The sequence below is a fragment of the Centroberyx gerrardi genome, chromosome 3, assembly GCF_048128805.1.
Source record: "Centroberyx gerrardi isolate f3 chromosome 3, fCenGer3.hap1.cur.20231027, whole genome shotgun sequence".
Lineage (NCBI taxonomy): Eukaryota > Metazoa > Chordata > Actinopteri > Beryciformes > Berycidae > Centroberyx > Centroberyx gerrardi.
This window is the reverse complement of record NC_135999.1, coordinates 20,806,861-20,819,628: the sequence shown is the minus strand read 5'-3', so window position 1 is coordinate 20,819,628 and position 12,768 is coordinate 20,806,861. Positions and strand designations below refer to the sequence as shown.

General features: G+C 43.0%; 2 protein-coding genes across 7 annotated transcripts in view; both read right to left on the bottom strand.

Annotated features, from left to right (window-relative positions):
• The window catches only part of htt (huntingtin), a 102,986-nt gene extending 100,617 nt beyond the window's left edge, over positions 1-2,369 (bottom strand). For all 5 annotated transcript variants that reach the window (XR_013507493.1, XM_078290360.1, XM_078290366.1 and 2 more), the window contains exons 1-2: positions 2,006-2,369; positions 435-518 (exon numbers count right to left, since the gene is read on the bottom strand). Coding sequence is in view for 4 of the 5 variants with exons in the window: in XM_078290360.1 (XP_078146486.1) it covers positions 435-518; positions 2,006-2,103 (182 nt within the window). In the remaining variant the exon portion in view is untranslated. The remainder of the gene's footprint in view (positions 1-434; positions 519-2,005) is intronic.
• A 691-nt stretch (positions 2,370-3,060) lies between these two features.
• The window catches only part of grk4 (G protein-coupled receptor kinase 4), a 43,924-nt gene continuing 34,216 nt past the window's right edge, over positions 3,061-12,768 (bottom strand). Inside the window, exons 10-16 of one of the 2 annotated variants that reach the window (XM_071924829.2) lie at positions 11,891-11,928; positions 11,165-11,254; positions 10,688-10,896; positions 9,080-9,217; positions 8,076-8,213; positions 7,589-7,766; positions 3,061-6,728 (exon numbers count right to left, since the gene is read on the bottom strand). In XM_071924829.2, coding sequence (XP_071780930.1) covers positions 7,590-7,766; positions 8,076-8,213; positions 9,080-9,217; positions 10,688-10,896; positions 11,165-11,254; positions 11,891-11,928 — 790 coding nt within the window. In that variant the 3' untranslated portion in view covers positions 3,061-6,728; position 7,589. The remainder of the gene's footprint in view (positions 6,729-7,588; positions 7,767-8,075; positions 8,214-9,079; positions 9,218-10,687; positions 10,897-11,164; positions 11,255-11,890; positions 11,929-12,768) is intronic. The other variant, XM_071924828.2, reaches the window with a different exon arrangement.

Below are 12,768 nucleotides of genomic sequence, written 5' to 3'. Positions count from 1 at the left end.
ACAGTGGGAAAAAAATCTGATATTCTTCAACAGTCCACTTCAAGGAAATTCTGTAATCTGCTGTGCATAAAATCCCATGACAGCAATTTTCATGCTCTCTCCCAACCACCTAACTCATTTCTTGTTTGCATCGACGTTTGCCTTTTCTAGTAGTGCTAGAAAATGTGTATCCTCTTCTTTTACATAAAAAAAAACATGGAAAATGCAGACAATGCTAAAATGAACAGGACATAAAATACATCATAATAAAGTTAGATATTAAGTGAAAACACAATTCATGTATCTGCTGTTGGACAAATGTAAACAGTCCAACTTATCTGATGGGCAAAAGTTTCAAAATACCAAGCCTAAGTCTGTTTTATTGTTATCCCACTGTGTTAGAGGTAAGATTTGATTGAATCAAACTAGATTTGAGTTCAGCTGGCAAGGCCTACCTCAAAGACTGAGCCACAATGTTCTCACATATAGTCAGGCAGTGGGTCACCCGGTCCTTCTTTGTAGTAGCCTGTTCCTTCTTCCTGGGAAAGGGCAAAGATAGCGAACATGAGGAGAAGAGAGAGAGAACGCAAGAGGGAGCAAAAACCAGGGAGAGATGGAAGCAAAGAGAAAGATCGGGTTCAGAGACAGAAAGAGTGTGTTCATGAAATCCAATTGCCGGAGGTCATTCCATCTCTGAGCGGGTTCTTAATTAAATCTCTTGCTTATTGCCCAACAAAAGAATGGGAGTATTAGAAGTCACTGACACCCCATAAAATACTGCTCACTCTGTTGTCTAGCTTTCACTGTAAGGACACCAACTGCACAACTCCCCACAAAGGTCTGAATGGAAGCCCAGCATACATTTAAACTCAACCCAAATTTAAGGACATTCCCTGATTGATAGCCAAGAAATGTCCAATTCAAGGTCAAGCCTTGAAAGTGTCAAAACCCTGAAGGGGAAACTTATAGACCTAGACATAAGACCTGCATAAAGCCTGTCACATTCTGTGGAATAGAATCTTTGGTAAAGTGAAGACAATTTTTCTAAGATAGCTGAGATGGAGACAGAAAGAGACATAGAACATGAAAAATCATAGGAAGGGGCTAATGGCATCATAACATCGTAACAGCAGATGCTGTATTCCAGCAGCCTAATCGTTTTCATCATTAGCAATGCTCACTTTGCAAATGATGCCACAAGTTCATTTCCAACTACTCTACACAACCATCTAGGTTAACACTGTACAAAATGTAGAGTAGGATGCTCAATACTTGGTGTGCAGCCGATTCAAGGAATCCAAACTAGCAATGTTACATGCGTCTACATAAATAACCAAGAACATAAAGATGGCGACCTCCTGGTTTGAACTTTCGCAGCACTACTACAACCACCAACACCGCCACTATGCAAAGTGTCAACATATTCTCTTCAGACAAAAAAGGACGGAGCACTTCTTGCTCCATGGAATAGGACAGTAAGGGATGGGACGTAGAGGCGTAAATGACGTCAGCACAGGAGGCTACCATCTTTATGCACCTGGTCCACTGGCGAAATCTGTCTCAAGATGTACCCATGTTTGCAAACCAAACCACTGCAAAGTTAGCAAATGCTGAAACACCCATCATGGCTCCCAAAATAGCCTTGTTGTTCCGAGTTCAAGGCAGCAGCCAGACATTAAGCCTTTTAATTGGGGGTTGTGTATGTTAGCCCCTTTGACAGGTGCGTAGGCTTCAGTCAACTAACATTATCTGTGTTAGCTGGGCAGTTTCTAAAAATCTGCAACATTAGAGAATCGACATTTAGGATACTGGCGAATTGCCTGGCAACAAGTGTACCTTCAATAGCAGATAAGTTGTGATTAGCAGTATCGACTATCGTTGCTAGCTTGCATCTTAGCTTAGCTTCAAGCTAGCTAGTAAACCTCAACGTTACTGGAGTGGCAATGGCTAACGCGCTAAGCTGCTTGCCTAGCCCGAGGACTGTTAGTTTGCTCTCCATCCACCGTTAACACAAAAATGCACTTACTGTCTCTGGACAAGCTCCTCGGCTGTTGGTGGTCCCTGTTGTTGCTGGAATGACTTGAGAGACTCAAAGGCCTTCATCAGTTTCTCCATGGTGGCCATTTTAGCAGCCAGCACTTACCAAGCTAGCTTAGCTAGCTAATATTTACAATTTCAGCAAGCTAGCACAGTGGGGACAAAATAGCACACGGGGAAGCAAGCGGTGCGTAGCGCGGCGAGAGTGCTAACACTGCTCGCGACAACTACTACCACCTCTCCGCCTTCTCTTCAGTGCAAGATACCTCTTATTCCTTCACAATATTATCCGTAAATGAATAGGATGTTGGGTGATAAAAAGCCATCTTTGATGTAGCGTTACGTTACCCCGACAAATCTCACAAGGAAGTGGGAGATGTGACAGCTTGACAGAGAGTAGGGGGGTATCCAACACCGGCGGCCAATCAGACTGCGACTTTTTGCTGATAGACTGTGAAAAGGACCAATGGGTGGTAGAGAAGTCTTTTGTTGCCGTTAGTCACGGGACCGCAGAAATCCCGTGCAGACCGTAATATCAGATTAGTATAACATCGGCATTGTATCTGTGGCTTTTCACTAACGCGCTCAGGAAGTCGAGTTGAGTGCAAGTGTGAGACTGTGAAGACGTGCGAGCTTCATGTGAATCAGGTCAGGGAGGAAGACCATGTGCATGAAAATATATCTTGACACTACTTGTACTCTGTCTGACACTCTCACCTACACTCATACGATAAATTCTATTCCAGCCATTTCATACATAGAAAGAGGGATGGGGAGAGAGTGAATGGGAGAGAGGAAAAAGGAAAGAGAAACATCTAATACAATACTGGGGGAAGGAAGTGGGGAAGGAACTACTGAGGGCCTTAATACAACCCCATCTGCAGCACAATCCCTGCAGTGCAGTTATTTATTGTGGTTTGGACCCAAAACAGGTCTTACAACATGATAGTACTCATTTTTTAATCTTCTCTAATCTAATAAACTATGTTGATTCACAACAAACAAAAAATAATAAGATGAGACACCAATAAGTCAGGACACCAGTCACTTTTTTATACAAACGGCAGTGTATTATTTCATAATTACAAATGTCAGATATGGTACAACAACCAGTGATACAACTTGTACAAGAATTACAATGACTGCAGTGGTTGAACGACATGACTGTACAAATACAAAAAAGAAGAAAATCAAGAAGTCCAAGGCCCTGTTTGAATACCAAGAATGTAACTGTCGTTCCTCCCTTCCTTAATAAATATCACTGATCTGGCATGTCTGGACAGATGGATGTGAAACACTGGAGGACCTCCAGGCGTATATTGGTGTCATTTCAAAAGTAGATAGACTCAGCGATATAGAGTCAAGGAAGTGAGGATCTCTCTCTTCTAAACGTCATCCCAGTTTTTGAGACGCACCATCACTAATTAGAGGAAGGCGGGAGAGGAGGAACACTTGTCATGTATTCAAACAGGGCCAACTCAGCCGGTCACCTTGCCATTTATAAAGTTGTCCTCAGATACCAGTGTGATATGTTGGCACTAGAAGGTCATCATTTACATATACAAGGAACCTGAAGTATTACAAACCGATACATGCTTGAGTAATAAAACATATGTATTTTCATTTTTTTAAAACAGGCATTACAATGCACTTAGTGCGGACATTCAAAACTGTTGAGCTGTTTAAAGTTCCTTTAAGTGTAGGAATTCTCTCAGAATGGATGGAAGGATAGAGGCTGAAAAAGGCGGGACGTCAGAACTTAAAACTTGGTAATTGGCACATACAATAAAGGCTGTCAGTCTTTCTTCGGTAAGTTCTTCAGATAGAAACAAAAAACTTGATTTATTTAATGTTGCTTTTGGTATCATTGGCAAAAAAGTTAAAGACACTTCCTATAGTCATTGTCAGAACACACCATAGTGCAATGAAACTAAACATCATTTCTTTACTGCTATATGGATGGCAAACACAGTTTCCCTGTGTGTGTGTGTGTGTGTGTGTGTGTGTGTGTGTGTGTGTGCGTGCATGTGTGTGTGTTAGAGCTTAGTTACATGTTAGAAATACATCATTTACAAGGTTTTTGAGGCTAAGAGCTAAAAGGCTAAAATCTACATCTGCAAGAGAAATCGGCTTCAAAATGTGCCTGAGAGCAACAACAAAAAAATAAAAAAAATAACAAGACACTCAGAAACTCAAGTGACAACAAGCCAGCAACAGGAGCCAGATGCATGTATGATAATCCTGATCTGAAAATGGAATGTGCTGCAGGGGACAAAGTTTTCAGAAAAAGCTAAGCCAACTCTTGAAATCAATTAGGGAAATTGGGGCTCTATAGCTGTACCATTTCAAACGAATGTGGGCATTAACTGTTGATTTCTTAAAGTGAAATCCAAGTGCCTACACAACATTGAACTATTGTACGGTCAAATGTATACATCTCTTGTTTTCTTTGTTCACTGTGATGCAGAAAAATCGGTCGAATCAAATGTTATTAACCCTTTTAGGCAACTGAACTCTAATTGATGACATCACAAGGGTATGGCTAATTTGGATAGCACATCAAATGTACTTCAATATGCTGATGGATAATAACGATAGCTGTATATGGATACAGTATAATATACACACACAAAGCCAACATGTCCAGATTGGGTATTCACAGCATTAAAACAGGGGGGGTGGGGAGTAAACGATGACTGTCTCGACAGGAAAATTCAAAAGCAAAAATCACTTAAAATGCTTCTGAAATGCCAGTGAAGACAAACACATATACTGAACAGAATTAATCCTGACATGATCCATGTTTAGGAAACGTACAGAAAGTCAACTGATTGGCTAACCTGGAAGTATAAAACTCCCCCTGTATGTTAAAAAAAAAAAGTGCACAAAAATTAATTGTGGTTCTGCAAGTTGTAGAGTTTTCCTGTACATAGATGACAGTTATTATATAGGCAGGAGTCAATTCCTTATTCCCCTATCGCTCCCTGTCCACACATGTACGAGCAACTGTCTCAAGTCATTCCTATGAGAGAGCTACATACAGGATTTCAATGGACTAGTTAATGGCAGGAGTTACTGTCTTTAATAGATTTGATTTTTCTCTAGTATAAACACAGCTAAAGCCACTGGATATAATTGGGGGTCTACTAGCAGAGTATCTGGGCGACAGGCATCGTGCTATCTATGATCAACAGGCAAACAGCACTAAGATAAAGAAGCCAAATCAGGCTGCGTCTCAGTGCCAAAGCTAATAGCTGCTGACAGTTGAATCAATGGAAGCTACTTTGATGTGACAGCAATTTGTTATCTAGATGAAGCCAGTGTCAACTGCAGGTCAGATCTCTGATATGGTTCCTTCATCGTCATCCTCATCCTCCTCCTCCTCCTCATCATCTAACCCATGTTCACAGCCAGTACCAGTCCCTAGCTTTCTGCTCATCTACAACATGGATCGGAAATTACTAGACATTTCAGGGGAAAGGTTTTCTGTACTGCACATGGAACAGGTTTGCAATAACTGGACAAGTTGGGAAAACAAAGCATAGCCAGGTAGTACAACAAAAGAGAATTTGACCAAAAGGAACTGGGAGTGAAAATGAATCAACAACAAACGTTCCAGCTGAGTGAATATTGTAACAGACATTTACTTAACAACTGTGCTCCCAAAGGATGCACTGTCAGGCATCTAAAATGGATTCTTTTGCAGCGTATGAAAGACTTGTGGGGGGTCCAGGAATGATAATTATCATGAAAAGGGCTTACAAAACGTTTAACCGCTTTTTTATTTTAAGGTTACTGTATATGTTGCGCATGTTAACTTATGTTAGAGATTGTCAGAAATAAGTTCATGCCATCTCTGCTAGAATCGAGTCGATACAGGCACCTAGAAGGTGTTTGCTTATGCCAGTCAGTACACATAGCAGCCCAACACCAATACCAGCCATCCATACTGTACATACCAGTCCAATCCAACCTGTCTAACGGGGCTGAGGGAGCGACAGGGATTATTATGGTGCAGAGTTCCTAACCAACCACTTGTATCCTTCAATCTAAGCAGCAGGTGTAGATCTGGGAAACAAATGGATAGGTTTAAGCAGCATGGCATCAACACAGCAATGTTAGATTGGATATTATTTTTTTTCTCCATATAATTTGGATCCATGCGTTTCATTCAGATCTACTTGAGCCTTGGGGTGGTTAGTTTGGGACTGGGTGGACTTGATGTGCTAACAACACGTCACATTGGCCAAATCAATAACAACAAACATACAGCACATATAAAACAAAGGCCTTATGCTACATTGAGAAAAATAAAAAGACTACTGGTACTGTGCTTCTTAAAAAAACTCCTCAATACACATTTTCCATACTCATTCCAAAAGAAAAAGGAAATAAAAATGTTATGTATGCATTCAAGTGGTACTTTTATGGCTTTTTGTACAATACAACCTTTAGTGAAAATATACATCTAGACATAAATTCAAGTACAAATGTACAAAATCTTTAAACTCATACTTTTTTCTTTAATTATAATACACTTTTAATACAGCTCATAAATACAGGTCAACATTCACTGAGTTCCTAAGATTTGCGCTCGGGTGGAGTTGGTGGTGAAGGTCGGCGGCGGGGGGGAAGAGGCAGGAGGAGGGAGTGGTTTAAAGTCGCGAGGGCTCTTCGTTCTCGTCATCACTGTAACCGCTCTTAAAACAGACCTAGGAAGAGCCAAAGGTGAGGTCATATTACTGATATTAGCAACTTTCTCCGCTCACCAACCGACGATCAGTTGTTCGCCAAAACGGATAACGGTAGTTTAATACAATTTAGGATGATTTCTCCTCCTCTAACGAAAGGTTTGGCTCAGCCAGAGACACACACATACTATATGTGTGCTATAGTGCTCAGGCTGGAGTCCGTCACTCAAACACAGTTTCTGTCAGCACTTACCAGCTGACTTGGAACCAGTGAGAAAGATAATGTTAACACACGCAATTCAAGAAAAGTACATGCAATTCCAGAATGAGTATAAAGTATAGATAACGTCAGGATCGCCTGTTAGCAGCTGTAAACCCAAGATAGGGGAAATAACCTGTTAGTTGAGCAGCTGTTAATGGAGGGCAGAGGTATGTAAGTTGACACTGACAAACATTCTGCAATACTTTGACTTATTCAAGCCTAAAAGACAAAAGGGCAAAGCTTGATATCAAGTTTTCCCTCAACCGCAGCCCACCACCCTCCAACCCTTCTTCTCTCAAAGAAATTCCTCTTGTTTGTTTGACCCTCTGACACAAAGTGACCATGAGAACAAGTACAGGGAAGAATACTGCAAAGGGATTAACAAGGGATGGGAACTCTAAACCCAGGAGAAAAAGAGAAAGATGGGCCTTGTTCTAAACCAACCCAAACCCTCTTTGTACTTGGAAAGACATAACTGGAAATGACATATTCTTTTGCTTCCTCACAAGATCTCCACAAGTTCACATTTGGTTCAGGAGTGGCCTTAAGGGAGTTGAATTTGGATTGGACAAGGCCTAGAAAAAAAAAAAGGGAGGAAGGAAGAGAAGAGAAGAAGTACCTTAGCCCCCACCCCCTCGGACAGTTGCCGGAGCGCTAGCACTTGCCTCTCTTCTGAAGAGGCGGTAGAAGAAGCCTCTCTTTGGTGGAGGGTTAGGCCGGTTCACGTCCAGGTCCGGGCACAGTGTCCCGTCAGTCTCGTAGACGTTGATTTCTTTGAAGCACTCCATCTCAATCATCTATACATACAGAGAGAGAGAGAGAGAGAGAGAGAGAGAGAGAGAGAGAGAGAGAGAGAGAGAGAGAGAGAGAGAGAGAGAGAGAGAGAGAGAGAGAGAGAGAGAGAGAGAGAGACCGAGTTATCTGGCTTGATACCATTCACAGTTAACAGCATTAACACCCATTCATCTTTCTTTATGAATCTGCGAGGACGGTATACTTCATTTCCACAGGTACACATATCTCGCCAATGCTGTACTACACTGTATCGTTCTACTGCTGGACTAAAAAGATGACATCATCTCAGTTCCCCCATGAGCCTGCAGTACCTCGTTCTGCCAGGGGATGGAGACACTGCCTGTGACAAATTTGTGGTAGAAGTCGTCGTCAGTGGGGTCAAGGTTCACGCCTTTGACAGTGGAGAACTGCTCGATGTCCAGGACGTCTTTACAATACACCGCCCGTGGCTGAGAGAGAGAGACAGATGGAGGAAGGATGAGAAAGAGAGAAGGTGAAGGGGAGGAAGAGAGCGAGAGAAACAGTGAAAAGTGTAATTATTAGGATAAAATGGGAATACGAAACCTGAAACACTTTATGTCAGACGATAATTTGAACAACATGGAAATCTTCACACTCCTGAAGGCTCTTTGCTGCTCTGTTTTCCTCAGCATGGTCCTACTGACCTGAATAACCCAAAATAGAAATATAGATAACACTATCTACTTTCAACTATTGATTTAACCTCTCGGGTCAATCTCTCTCCCCTGCTCTGTCTATTTATGGCACTAAAAATGTAACGATTCTCTCTCTGAATGGCATCGTCATCCAGGCAGGGGTCTATGAGTGCAGCACGCACAGAGAGCTTACAGAGGTTTTTGTTAACATTTATTTATCCAGGGAGCGTTGACTGAGCACTTTTCCTTTTTTTTTTTTTTACCAACAACCTTTATCACACTCCACAGTTACACACATTCACACCTGAGAGTACAACCACAGTCTTCTACTGTTGAACAGCTCCACTGGAGTTATTCGGGTTGATCCTTTACACCAGGGAACCGCATCTTAAATTATTACGGGGAGGGTGTTTCTCATTTTGTCAGGCAGTCTAGGATTTCAACTGCCGACCTTGCCGTCACGCGCCCGCTCCTCTAACCTCTAGGCTACCGCCAGCCCCACTAGCTACCATGATGACTAGCTTACACTGGAAGTGTTTGTTTACTTGTGACAATGGTATTTCCTGTATGCTGATTTGCAGCTTGCCGAAGGTTTCAGGCTATGGACTTTGAAGTGAGCTCGTATGTGCTGCGCATGAGCGTGAGTGCATGCTTCTTACATCGGGGCTGAAGGGGGGGTCCAGCATGTTGGCCTCCAGCCGTTTGAAGTTGATGTTTCTGAAGATGGGGTGCTGCTTAACCTCCGTGGCCCCGCGACCCTGACACCCCAGTCGCTCCTTAGGGTCCTTGGCCAGCAGCTGACACACAGCAAGAGGAAGTGACAAAAAAAAAAAGAATGAATCACTGTGACAGAAGGAACTTTGGCTCTTTTTTCCACTTATGTCTGGAAGAAAGAGGAATGGTTTTGACATAATTACTTGATATATTTCTAATTTGTTAGCAAAAACATAAACCTAATCTCAGTTTAAGCCTGCTGGTTCTTTATCTGTTTCACCTCAGTAAATCTCACACACATGTATGTTACCATGTAGGAAATGGGGGGGGGGGGGGGGGGGGGGGCTCATGTGATGTTGGATAACTCCTGACAGTTTTATAACTACTCTAATCCTTTCAGTTCAGTGGATGCAAAGCACACACATGTATGCAATCCGCATGTAATCCTCTATGCGTATCTGACATGATCCCATAAAGACGGATACAAATCATATAGACACACAGGCTCTCACACACGCACGGGTTAACACAGGACCAGCATGGTAAGAATAAGAGAGCACCATTGCTGCCTCCATGAGAGCCTGTGGATAATGCTACCACCACACCACCTACAGCAGGCTTGTGAAGTGGATGAGTGCTGTTTAGTGGTTTGGTTACCAGTGGGCACTCTGACTGGCTCTGTTGTCACCCAAATGGTGATGGCTTGCACAACCGACAATATCGATAACATCTCTGCATCTCCCACTCTCTCTAGCCCCTCTCTAGCTCCCCTCTGTTTCTCTAGTTCTCGTACAACTCTTTCCCAATTTACCCCAGGCGTCAAAGCCGACTCTCGCTCTCTCACGTTCTGCTCTTGACGGCTCAGATCGCTTGTCTATTTTTGGGCTGTGGCAATAGCCATCTCTCTGGCATGGCAGGGACTCCTCTCTTCTCTCCCTCCCCTTCCCTATTGTCTTTTTCTTATTTCTCGCCGAAACCTTACTTCTCTCTCCCTTCTGCCCCCGCTCTCCCTCTCCCTGGGGAGTCTTTGAATCCACTGAACCTCGGGTCAGAATGTTCCATTGCGTCACACAAATAAACGTCCCGTCCCCCTACTGCTCAGGAACCAAAAGCAGCCAACCAAAGCAGTGTTTCCCTCTCTGAGAGCATACTGAAGGAGGGAAGGGAGAGAATAGTGGGGTTGTGGAAGAAATGTGGAAGATATTTCAGGCCAACTAGACGAAATGCATTTGATCTCCTCTGAAAAACTACATTAGTTTAGGGATATGGTGCATTTAGGTGCACTGGAAAAACAGATTCACAGCAGACATATAATTTTATATTTCAATGCCTACAATTTCACACTACAGACACAAATAGAAGAAGCCTCTTGTTTGAACTTTCAGTGTGTTCTCTGTTTTCAACCATCTTTCCAGCTACCTCCCTCCCTGTCCTTGTCTTGCCACCAGACTCAAAGAATTTGTCAAAATGCCCCTCATCTCTCCCCTCCTCTTCCTCCCTTCTCCTCCCAATCATTCCACAACCACCTTTCACCTCCGTCTCTTCATCCTCACCTGTCTGCAGATGTCCTTCGCCTCCTCGGAGAACTTATCGGAGTACTCCTCCTGGTCCTCGCGCACTCGTCTGTCCACCTCCTCCCGCTTGACGCGTTCCTTGCGCTTGCGGAAGGGCGACTGGCCCTGGATCATCTCGAAGACCAGGCAGCCCAGCCCCCACCAGTCTGGGCTGAAGGTGTAGCTCTCGTTCTGGATCACCTCGGGAGCTGAAGGAGGCGAGGGGAGAGGAGATGAGGGGAGGAGGGAGAGAGAAAAGGGAGGTTAGTTCAAACGGCAGACAGGAAACCTGACAGAGGGGCTTCCATTCCGGATCGACACTGGAACTGAGAGAGACAGAAGTAGAAACACAGGTAGAGAGATGACAAAGAGTTCATAAAGAGGGGTAGAAAGTTGAGAGAAAGGAGGAAAGGTTTGAGAAAAGAAAAGGAGTGGAGGAGAGTAGAGGAGGGTTTTAGGAGGGTGTCCAACTCTTACCCATATATCCAACAGTGCCCACTCTCCCTCGTATCGTCTCTCCATCAGGGATCTGAACGGCCAGGCCCAGGTCTGAGATCCGGATGTGTCCTGGACAAGATCCATAGATTAATACATCAATTAGGCTAATGCTAACCTGCCAGCATTACATTGACGTCCGACATTTTAGGCTTTCAGCTGATGCTCTTATCCACAGCAACAGTGGAATAAGCTTCAGTCAGTTCCTAGATTACCAAAATTACCAGAAACCAATACTAAGGAGTGCAAAGGTCAGAGCCATAGTGTCCTGACAATATTCCTAGAATGATCATGTAGGAGAGAAGTGCAAAGAAAGGGAATAAGGAAAGTAAGGGCTAAGGAGAGAAGCGGAAGAGACTCTTTTACTTCAAGATAAGACCATATTACAGCGAGTAGAGGAGGAAGATATGGGAGAGGGGGTATGAGTCAGTGGAGGGAGACTGATGTGAGGAGGAGGCTTTTCAGCCCACGATGGAAGATGGGGAGTGACTCTGCTGCTCTACTTGCATATTATAAAGTGGGCTAGTTAGAAGCTGTCTTCACTAGCCTTGGATTTTTTTCAGCCCCCATCCAAGGCTGTGGGCACGCGGGCTACATCAAAGGAAGTGTGGGAAATAAAAAAAACAAAAACGCTTCACTGGTCTAGAAGTGTGCCAGCATGTCTGTCTGCTCAGACTTGGAGAGTAAGAAAAGATAAGTGGAACTTACCACGATCATCCAGAAGGATGTTTTCAGGTTTCAAATCCCTGGAAAAAACATAAAGACACATACTGCATTAGGCATTTGTAGCTTTGACCTTGTGTGTGTACAAAAAAATAACTTATATTATTTAAGAGCAAGGATATAACAACAGAAACCTGGATAAATACTCATATACTTCATTAACATTTTTGGACATTTCATATATTGTCTTTCATTGTCTGTGTGTTTTCTACTCATGTTACATTTTAGCTTCTACAATCTTGTTGTGGATGATTAATAAATGGCTTTATCTGCACATGTTATATGGTATCATTCTGATTCACTCAACTTGCTATTGTTTTGTCCGAATGGTGTCAATTCTTTCAGGGAGAAAAAAGTTGTAATAGCTATGATTTCAGCCATGACTGAAATCTGGGACACCTGCCTAATGCCAACCTCAGATCTCTGTTTGCCGTTCACTACAACACTCTAGAGCTGAGAGAACAGTGTGTGTGTTTATATGTGTGTGTGTGTGGGCCGTGTGTATGTGTGTGCATGCATGTCTTCTGAGAACATCACTGTTTATGTTAGTATAACTCTAAGGCCCCATTTAGCATGACAGGTACATTACACCTTGGTTAAATCAGTACACCATTAATCCAGTCACACTTCATCATCCAGGACTGGCTATTTGCACTCATCTAAGTCTTACACTCCCACCAACACTCTCTTATGGAATATATCTCTCTCCATAAAACCATAGCTATAGACCAGACCTGAGTCAAACAGTTGGACATATTTTTTGTGGTTTGTTTAAGACTCAATGAAGTTTGTCACATAGGACAACATGTTAAACGCCAGGACATTTAGCCAGTTGAACGCCAATTATATTTTGTCTCAGCCAT